The 10419-nt window shown below is 40.2% G+C and overlaps 1 protein-coding gene across 1 annotated transcript; it reads left to right on the forward strand.

The window, feature by feature from the left end:
* Positions 1 to 1068: 1068 nt before the first annotated feature.
* On the forward strand, positions 1069 to 2596 carry LOC138875846 (NADH dehydrogenase [ubiquinone] iron-sulfur protein 2-like). Its single transcript, XM_070154720.1, has 2 exons — positions 1069 to 1420; positions 2505 to 2596. The coding sequence occupies exons 1-2, from the start codon at positions 1069 to 1071 to the stop codon at positions 2594 to 2596; spliced, it is 444 nt and encodes a 147-aa protein (XP_070010821.1).
* Positions 2597 to 10419: the final 7823 nt, after the last annotated feature.

Here is a 10419-nt window from a genome sequence, read left to right on the forward strand (position 1 = left end):
AGGTTCAAGGCAAATAGAATGAAGAACTGATTTGAAACATAAAGAATACGTTTTAAGAAAGCTTGGAACTTAAACAAGTTTCAGAAGAGAAACGATATAGTATAGAACTTAAGAGAATAGTAGAGGAAACATGTTTAACAAAGAACTCAAACAAAATCCAGAAGAAGACAACTAAATACTAAAATCTTAGTAGAAAATATAGTAGAGGAACATAGGGGTAAACGAACACATAATATAAACATATAAAAGCATGATATAGAAACCAGTAGAAGAAAGAACGGAACACAATAGAAGGACATGCAAAATAAAGTAAACATAAGAACACAAGAGAAGGACATGCGAGGTAGAAAAGAGAACATAAAAACATAGCATAGATAGATTCACACAAAGAGAAGAAGAAGAGAAGTCAGAAAACATTTTAAAACCTTTTCAGAGACCCTAAATCGAAGAGAAGTAATTTTTGAAAGAAAATTAGGGAACACTTTTAAGAACTCAAGTAGAGCACAGACATAACATAGATATAAGAAAACAACCAGAGAAAAACCTCGAATAGCTTAGGGTTTCAGAGAAACCCTAAAAATGAGAAAGGCTTGGAAGAAGGTCTGATCTTAATTCGAAGAGGTCAGAAATAGGCTTCTGATGTTTGAATACGTCGGAGCCAGGCCGGAGAGGCCATAAAACCTTGGATCTGTAGAGATCTAAAAGGACACCATCGAGGTCGGACCTCAAAACTTCGAACACCCAGGGTTTAATGGCGGAGAAGGGTGAGTATAGGCCATCCAAGGCCTGAGAAGCCATGGGTTCCGGTGTGATTGCGGTTGAAAGAGGGTGAGAGAGGCTAGGGTTTTAGGAACCTTTGAGAGAGTTTGAGAGAGGGAGAGTATTCAAAGGCAGCTGAGAGATGGAAATGAGGGGATTAGGGTAGGGTTAGTGAATTAAAAAAGGTAAGGGGTGCATGCCAGTTTCATACGACCAGGTGGAGTGGCACAAGATCTGCCTCTTGGCTTATGTATAGATATTGATTCATTCACACAACAATTTGCTTCTCGTATCGACGAATTAGAAGAGATGTCAACCGGCAACCGTATCTGGAAACAACGATTAGTGGATATTGGTACTGTCACTGCACAGCAAGCAAAGGATTGGGGATTCAGTGGTGTAATGTTAAGAGGTTCTGGGGTATGCTGGGATTTGCGAAAAGCAGCACCTTACGATGTTCATGACCAATTGGATCCTGACATACCAGTAGGTACCAGAGGAGATCGCTATGATCGTTACTGTATTCGTATCGAAGAGATGCGACAAAGTGTTCGGATCATTGTGCAATGTCTTAATCAAATGCCTAGTGTCCTCCATCAAATGCATGATCAAAGCATCTCTATCACGATCTCCATCAAATGCATGATCAAAGCCGATGATCGTAAGCTATGTCCTCCATCACGATCTCGAATGAAACTATCTATGGAATCGTGCGCCGTGTGAAACGTATATCATCGCCGTTCTTAACCGAGACTCAGGTTAAGCTCCGTCTCGGAACCTTGTGGGGTTAGGAGTAAAGCATCCCGAGGTTGGCGCATCTCGTTGAGCGTGGAGAAGCATTGGGAACCCCAATTTTTTTCTTCGGAGCCGTTTCTTTTTCCGTCCCCCCGCCCCGGCATAGCGCTTCGCTTCCGGTTCTTCGGAAGAATCAACTTACGTCTCCCTTCTTCATTGATTTGGGGGAAAAGGAACCGTCTACCAGTTGGGAAGCTAGACATCAAGTAAGTGGTTTGATGAGGATAACTAAGCTGACACGCCGGAGTTGGCTGCTGGCACAACAGGGTGGTGCCTTACCGCACCGCAGGCGGACGCGCGGTAGCGTTCGTGGTGGTGCTTCAGGATTCCAATGTACTGCGTCCAAGATCAGAACGAGCTTGCCGTTTTTATTTTATAAAAATAGTAAAATAATTTTGAAAGTAAATTAAGAGTACTTGATCAGTTAATAATATATAAATGTTGATTTAAAAATGTTGGAAACAATTTTATAATTATAAAAATGCTATTAAATCTTAAAGTAGGCTAGAATTGCATTTATATGCAATTTAGCTTTAAAAATACCAAATAAATTTGTAAAAATATATAAAAATTATCTTAACTATATTTTGGTATAAATATGGGAAATAAAACAAATTATCCACCAAAATGATAATTTTTGGAATAATTATTGGTTTTTATATTGCTGAAATGAGTAATAAATTTATTTTAAAAATCTTTAAAAATTGGAAAAATATACTAAAACACTTGGGCATGCTTATATATGCGTACATATATTATTTTGAAAGTATTTTGTATATATGAAAAATATACAGGGAAAATTGGGTATCAACAACTGCCCCTCTTTACCCGAGAAGGATGAAAGAGTTGTCGGGTAAAGATATGATGGCCAATTTTGACCGAACGAGATGGTTTGAAGAATTTGACCGTGCTCTGATTCCTGAGCTTCCTACATATCCCTGGTCTTACAGGAATCAGGCCATATGTAGTTCAGGATCCATTGGCGGAATATGCTGACGGAGGTTTTACAAGAACGGACGCATATTCAGGTCAGGAAGGATAGTTAAGGTTTAATCCGGGCTGCAGGAACTGGAGCAGGATCGCTCCTGCTGAGATGGCCGTTGCTAGCCGGTTTACCTGCAAATGAGCAATATGAACATATATTGTGCATAATTTTAAATGTGATGCAAGTTCCGTTGGACCATGAATGCTGTCTTTGGACGGTTAAGATGATATCCTCATACCATGACATCCTGGTCCATGAAGCATATAATAAAAGATCGCAGGCCATGAAATGATGCTCTCGGGCTATGAAGATGATGCCTCCGAGCTATGATGCCTTTGAATAATGATATGCAAAAGATAAAACGGGGTCCTCAGGCCATGGCATGACGTTCTCGGGCTATGAAAATGGTGCCTCCGAACAATGATGCCTTCGGACAATTTGGCGATCTTTCAGCCCATGAGATGCAGAAGGAGGCGATCTTTCAGCCAATGCAAAAAATGTAAATGCGGTGGCGGTATTTCAGCCGATGCAAGATGTAAATAGAAAGTGGCGATATTTCAGCCATGCAAAAATAAAAACGAGGTGGCGGTATTTTAGCTGATGCAAGATAGAAAGTGGCGATATTTTAGCCATGCAAGAAAAATAAAAGTGGCGATATTTCAGCCGTACAAGATGTATATGAAGGTGGCGATCTTTCAGCCATGCGAGACATAAATAAAGTGGCGATATTTCAGCCATGCAGGTGGAGATAGGGCTTAGTCTCGAAAGGTAGAATGGTAGCCTTATGCGATGCAACGAAATGCAGATGGAGGTAGAGCTTAACCTCGGAAGGCAGAATGGTATCCTTATGCAATGCGGAGAATGCAAATGGAGACAGAGCTTAGTCTCGGAAGGCAGAATGGTAGCCTTATGCAATGCGGCGAAATGCAGATGGAGGTAGAGTGTGACGACCCGACCCATCGTCTTGTGAGTTACCGCCCCATTTTCCCCATTTCCTATTTCTTTATGCTTCATTATCACTGTTGGGTGTGAACGAGTCGATTTGGCTTGGTTTTAGTAGGAAATGAGACACTTAGTCTCTTTAAGGAAGGTTTGTTTTGGAAAAGTCAACAGGACGTTGACTTATGTGTTAGAGGGCTCGGATTTGAATCCCGATGATTCGGTTAGCTTCGGGGGATGATTTGTGACTTAGGAGTGTGATCGGAAGTAATTTTGGAGGTCCGGTATAGAATTAGGCTTGAATTGGCGAAATTAGTATTTTGGCGAATTCCGGTTGATAGGTGAGATTTTGATCCGAGAGTTAGAATGGAATTTCGAGAGTTTCTGTAGCTTCTTTAGGTGATTTGGGATATGTGTGCAAAATTTCAGGTCATTCGGACGTGGTTTGATTGGGTTTTTGACGCGAAACATGAGTTAATTGTTTAACGAGCGAAATGGGTATTGAATTGAGTAAATGAGCTCCGAATTGAGTTTTGATAGAAGGGCTATATTCGTATTATTATTTGTGACTCATAGGAACAAGAATCATCGAATTCCGAGGTCCCAGGCCCGAGAAATGCATTTTTGAGTAAAATTGCTTTCTGAAAATATTTAAGGAAAATTGAAATGAAATTTGATTAAACAGTGATGGTATCGGGCCCGTATTTTGGTTCCGGCGCCCATTACAGGTCTTATAAATGGTTTAAGCACTTTCTGTAAAGTTTGGTTGAAAATGGACGTCGTTTGACGTGTTTCGGACTCAAAATGGAAAATTTGATGTTTTATGAAATTTGAAGGAATTTTTGGATTTTAAAGCTTAATTCGTGGTATATGACGTTATTTTGGCGATTTGATCGCACGGTTAAGTTCGTATTGTATTTTGGGACATGTTGGTATAATTGGTTAAGGCCCGAGGGCCTCGGGTGGATTTCGGAAGGTTAACGGAATGGAAATCGGATAAAAGGATTGCTGGAATTTTCTGCTGCAGAAGCTGTCTTGGACAGCAAATGTGCAATCATGGAGCCTATTTCGGAATCTTATATCTCAAAATAGATAAGGAATATATAAATTTACAAAACATGAAAGTTGTATTCCTTGCATCCTAGTTTCTAGAAAGCTAAACCATTAATTATTCTGACATTGATACAGAAAGTTATGATCGATTGAATAAGGGTTGGTAAAGCTGTTTTGAAATTTTCCAGAAATGTTTGATGCGAGGGGGCTACTTTGGAAGTTTATACCTCTAAATCCATAAGGAATCTGAAAATTCGCAAAACATAAAAGTTGTAGCCCTTGCATTCTAGATTCCATAAAGTTAAACCATTCATCATTCTGATATTTGTACAGAAAGTTATGATAGATTTAGTGAAGGCTGGGACTGCCTTTTGCTTTGGCTAGAAATAAGTGCAAGTCGAATTTCATAGATGCGACTTGCCTGGAAAACAACTTATATTCGGGAATTAGCCATTTTTATTCATTTGTGACGATTGTAGAGCTTGGGAAAAGCGATTTTCAACAGATTTTTCAAGGGAAATATTTGGGGTAAGTGTTCTATAACCGAAAGTGATTATATTTCATAAATACATGGTTATATTCATCGTTTAATTCGGATTTAAATGGAAGAAATTGGAATTTTTGCAAAACTTTTCAAAAATGAAAAATTAAGATTTGGAGGTCGCGTTGTTGTCGGAATTTGATAATTTTGGTATGGTTGAACTCGTATTGGAATGGGTTGTCGGATTTTATGAGTTTCGCCGGATTCCGAGACGTGGGCCCCACGAGCGAATTTTGAGTGTAATTTCGGATTTTTGATGGACAATGTAGAATTCCATATGGAATTAATTCCTATAATTTTTATTAACTGAATCGAATCGTTATGTCTAGATTCGAGGCATTCAGAGGTCAATAAGGGGCAAAGGCATCACGAGCTAGAGAATTAGCCGGTTCGAGGTGAGTAATTGATGTAAATGATGTCTTGAGGGTTTGAAACCCCGAAATTTCACATCGTAACGCTATATTAAGGTGACTTGCACGCCAAATAATGGGCGTGGGGTAGAGCACCATTGGGAATTGTGACTTGGTCCGTCCCGAGAGATGTTTTTACCGTATTTTCTACTTGAACTAAATTGAGAATCATCCTTACTTAGATTTGATTGTTACATTTGGGCTTCTTTCCAATTATTTGAATCCTTCAGGGATTGATATCATTGTTTTCGCATATTTTGCATATCATTTGATCTCAGTCCAAGGTTTTAAATACTGTTTTTCAAACTCAGCCATCTTTCTAAGATTTGAAAACTTAAATGATATTTCTAAATGATATTTCGGGGTGAGAACTATTGTTTTACGAATGCCCAAGGGGCTTATGATGATTTCTGGACTGAGCATGGATCGGGGTGCGCGCCGCAACAGTGTTACATTGATATTGAGGCCGAGAGCCTGGTTGATTACATTGACATTGAGGCCGAGAGCCTGGTTGATTACATTGACATTGAGGCCGAGAGCCTGGTTGATTACATTGATATTGAGGCCGAGAGACTGGGCGATTATACTGATATTGATATGAGGCCAAGGGCCTAGATTTGATGCCACGAGATGGCTTGATATTGCACTTGGGCTGTAGGAGCCCCTCCGGAGTCTGCACACACCCCTAGTGAGCGCCGTCGACGATAAATAAATGGATGGCTCGGGCTGCACGCCGCAGTGGGTACTAGAGTGTACCATTATATGCATTGCATTGCACTCATGCATTTGTTTTTTTAATCTGTTATACATGTCTCAGTATTTGGTACTCTAACTTAATTGACTTGTTGCTTCACTATTTGTTGTTCTAAACTGCCAGTTATAGTTTACTTTGTATTTTTTTTCATGATTTCTGATTCTCAGCCTTTATTTATGTTTATTACTCACTGGGTCGGAGTACTCACATTACTCCCTGCACCTTGTGTGCAGATCCAGGTACACCACAGGCTAAGTGATGAATTGTTTAGCTGAGTAGGCAGTATTCGGGAGTATTGAGGTAGCTGCATGACGTTCGCAGCCTTGATCTCTCCCCTCTATCTCTATCTTTTATTCCGTATTTTTTCCTAGACAGACTTGTAATAGGTGGATATTCAGTATTAGAGGCTCATATTTGTGACACCAGATTCTGTTGGGCTAGGGTGTGGTATTTTAATTGAACTTCCGCAGATTTTATTATTAATTGTACACTTGAATGAAATGACTTAGTAAATTCTCTGTGATATTTATCTATAATCTGAATAAGAATTTGGGATAATGTTGTTGAATGGTCGGGCTTGCCTAACAGTGTGTTGGGCGCCATCATGACCGGGGTTGGGGTCGTGACAAGTTGGTATCAGAGCCTAGGTTACTTGGTCTCGCGAGTCATGAGCCAGTTTAGTTGAGTCTCGCGGATCGGTACGGAGACGTTTGTATTTATCCTCGAGAGGCTACATAACCTTTATGAAAACTTCACATTCTTGAATTCTTTTCATTCGTCCTTGATTCATCTTGAAAAGAAACTTTTGAAATTCCTTCCACGCGTTCGTATGTGCGCATGGACGCTCAGTATCAGATGTGCCTCGATGGCTTGTGATTCCCCGATCAAGGGGCGAGGTGTTATCTCTGTGAGTTTATGGTGGGCCAGTCTGGAGGACTTGAGGTTGGATCTTTGCCTATGGCGGGAGCACCGAGGTGCTGATTGTGTGAACAAGTGTTTTTGAACTTATATGTTCGGTAGTGTCCCTGTTAATGGAAATTATGGTTGTGGCTATGTGATGAGTATGTTAGTACTGCGAGGCGTATCTATATGATTTGGAAGTGACAAGAAGGGTCTGCTGAATGATGGAAGAACTAATAGATGTTTGAAGTCTATCGTGATTCAAGTTATAGCCCGAGTTATGGGCGTGTGAAGAATCTTTTCATGTCTCCTAGTTGGGAGTGAAGTAAATTTCATGTTGCGGTATGAGTACAGACTCAGGAAGATCAAATGACTACGTAATGCTTATGGTGGTGGAAGGTATGCAGAAATGTTAGTTGGGGGCAAAGCAGGTGGGTCATCTCCTGCGGGGTGTTCTAAAGTTGTGTTATCCTTATGTTATCTATTAGAAGACCTCAATTGCAAGTGAATAAAATGTGTTGAAATCTAAATTGGATCGCCTAGAGAGTGGGCTTAACTGTTGTTTGAGTGAATGCGAGATTTGCAGAAGAGTTAAAAATTCTAAATGATTTGTGTTTCCACAAGCTTATGAAGGATTGAGTTTAATCTCACTATGGTATTGAGGCAACAATGGAGTATATGTGTTATGAGTATAGTATGTCGTGATCTATGGTTTCGAGCCAAGTTGGGAAGCTTGTTATTGGTTAGCGGATTGTGCGGTTATGTACTATGTTAGTTCCAATTTGATGCATGCTGGTGAATCAGTTCTGGTTGTGGAAATTGGGCCGAGAATGGCACGAGTGAAGGAAAATTTTTGACAAGATGTCATGAGCTCGGATGAGCAGGAGATAAGTTTCGATGTTTACGGTAAGTTGGTATTGTCTACAGCTTCACCTAAGATCGGTGTTTTGTAAAAAGGGTTTTGCGTCCTGGTTAATAATTCTTGATCGCTCATTAGCGTTAGTGCGACCGGTGGTTTGGATGTACGCTCCAGATATTGTTGTGGTAGGTTGTGGGAGTGTGTCCCACGGGAAGATTATATAAGTGTGTCATGTGATCACTTGATTGATTAAAGATGTAAACCAAGTATGATGTTTGCAACAGTGTGATGTTGAGTATAGTTTTCTATATGCTATTTTGTATGCCTTGCTTCCTGTTTTCTAAGTAAAGTCCGTATTAGTGCGTGTGATTGGTAATTCCTTCCAGAGTTCTTTTTCTTTTTTTGTATCGCGTTCGAATTGGTAGCTTGTTGGCATATTGGGGCATCATATGCGGCTTTTGATTATGTCTGGGGTGGCTTATTGCCTGAGCAGTTCGTAATGGGTGAGACGAGATCATTGAATTCGAGATTAGTGCAATCTAAGTATATGAAGTAAATTAAGGGGTTAAGACCATTGTTTGTTTCAGAATGAGGTGATAATTCTTGCCAGAAGTATAGACCCAATGAATTGTTGATTCGGCGGTGTTATGAATTTATACAGATCTCATTCGTCGTATCGGTATTGTAAGAATTTGAACAAGACCTATGTATGTCATGCAGAGCATGGGATGTGTAATGATTTTTCTTCTAGATGGGATCAATGGAAGTTCTTGACTAGTTGAGTACGTAAACGTTCATGGTTCGAAAAGGAGGTGAAGTCCTCATGTTACCTTAGGATGATATGGTATATGCGATATGTTGTGAAGGGTTGAGATTTGCGTGTGTAAGGTTACAGTTCAGTTCTGAATGGAAATTCATAACATTCTTAGGCGGTACGGGCAACTTTAGGTGATTAGAGAAATGAGCTTCAGATGATTAGGGTGAATGATCTTCAGATGATTAAGGAAATGGTATTGCTAATTGGAAGTGATTTGATGAGAGTTTATGTCTCAGAAAAAGGTAATGTGATTAAACTGATGATATTTTAGTAGTATTGTGGCATGTTCTTGGTGGGTCCACTGGTGGTATTTGGGTTTGCTTGGTAGCACAGGGAATTTTTGAGTATCTGTCGTGGAATGATTGGGTATCAAAGGTGTGCATGTATTCGCACGGTAGAAACTGGAATCAGGTATGATGATTTGTGTGCCATATGGAGTTGGAGACTGGGAGTTCTCATGTACATGCTAGGTTCTCATGTATTTGGCACCGTTTAGTGGCAATCGGTATTTGGCGGCTCGAGTGGATCTTTGTTTGCTGGTATGTTAGATTTTGGATATGATGTCGGAATTCAGACTGGTTGTCTTAGTGTTGAGTGATTCTTAACTATTGCGCTACGGGCAATACCGAAAATGCCACGGGTTAAGTGATGAAGTGCATTGGATTATGTTCTAGTAGAGTGGTTTATAATTCAAAGGACCAGCGGACGGTTGGGAAGAATTGCTTTCTTAATTGGGCATTCGTGATAAATGTCAGTGCAAAGGTTGCTATCATTAATTCAGTTCCGGTGTTGGGGGACTTTTCAGATGAGTTTCATATGGCTAGGCATGTCGCCGGGCGAGGTTGTTGATTTCGGTATTAATTTGGTGTCGGGCACCGAATCGTCTGGCTCCGATAGGAGTTGTAGCAGTGGAAGTCGAGCGGGATGAGTAATTGGGTGTTGCTCGGTGAATAACGTACTAGTTATGTTCTATCAGGTTTGCGTGGTGTGTGTTATTTGTTTCACCATGGGTGTAATGATTTGCTTTGGCTCCAGACATCAATTGAGCATGGTTGTCGATTTCAAGCATAGTGACTTGAGGTGTTTCCTGTGGAGTAGTATTTGGATAGGAACGCGCGTTGCAGCAAAGCTGTGTGGAAACATGACATTGTGGGTCAAATTTTGTGTGTCCTTTTTCTATGATGTGAGACAGGGTCTCATCCTTGTGTTGTGGCAGTACTGGTGAGTTTGAGGTACAACTCTCTCAGTTGAGTCATTTTCATGAATTGAGTATGTTCGGACCGTTTCTTATTGGTGCATGTATTATGCAAGTTGTGGCTTAGGCATGTATTGATGTGTCATGTCACATGAGTAGTGTATTTGGTTAGAAAAGATCGTTGAAATCATTAATGAGTGTGAACAGATTCGATTTCAGTATGTGTGATGGGTAAATATTGAGGTTCGGTTCAAAATTTGCTATGGTAATTACCAGGAGAGAAATGACTTCATGAATGGTTGACATAGGAAATGGTTATGATTTATTGCGTGTTTCCTTTATCATTGGCAGTATGTGAAAGTGTTGGAATGAGGCTTTAGTTGTTAAGAGGTTTCCTATCGATATTCGATTA

This window comes from Nicotiana sylvestris, chromosome 8 (assembly GCF_000393655.2).
Source record: "Nicotiana sylvestris chromosome 8, ASM39365v2, whole genome shotgun sequence".
In the NCBI taxonomy this organism is placed as follows: Eukaryota; Viridiplantae; Streptophyta; class Magnoliopsida; order Solanales; family Solanaceae; genus Nicotiana; species Nicotiana sylvestris.

What these genes read in the sequence shown, in the direction of transcription:
- LOC138875846 (XM_070154720.1), top strand. Translation starts at nt 1,069, where the DNA reads ATGTCAACCGGCAACCGTATCTGGAAACAACGATTAGTGGATATTGGT. An exon ending in CATGATCAAAGCCGATGATC is followed by an intron (nt 1,421 to 2,504) that starts GTAAGCTATGTC and finishes CTGGTCTTACAG; the next exon opens with GAATCAGGCCATATGTAGTT.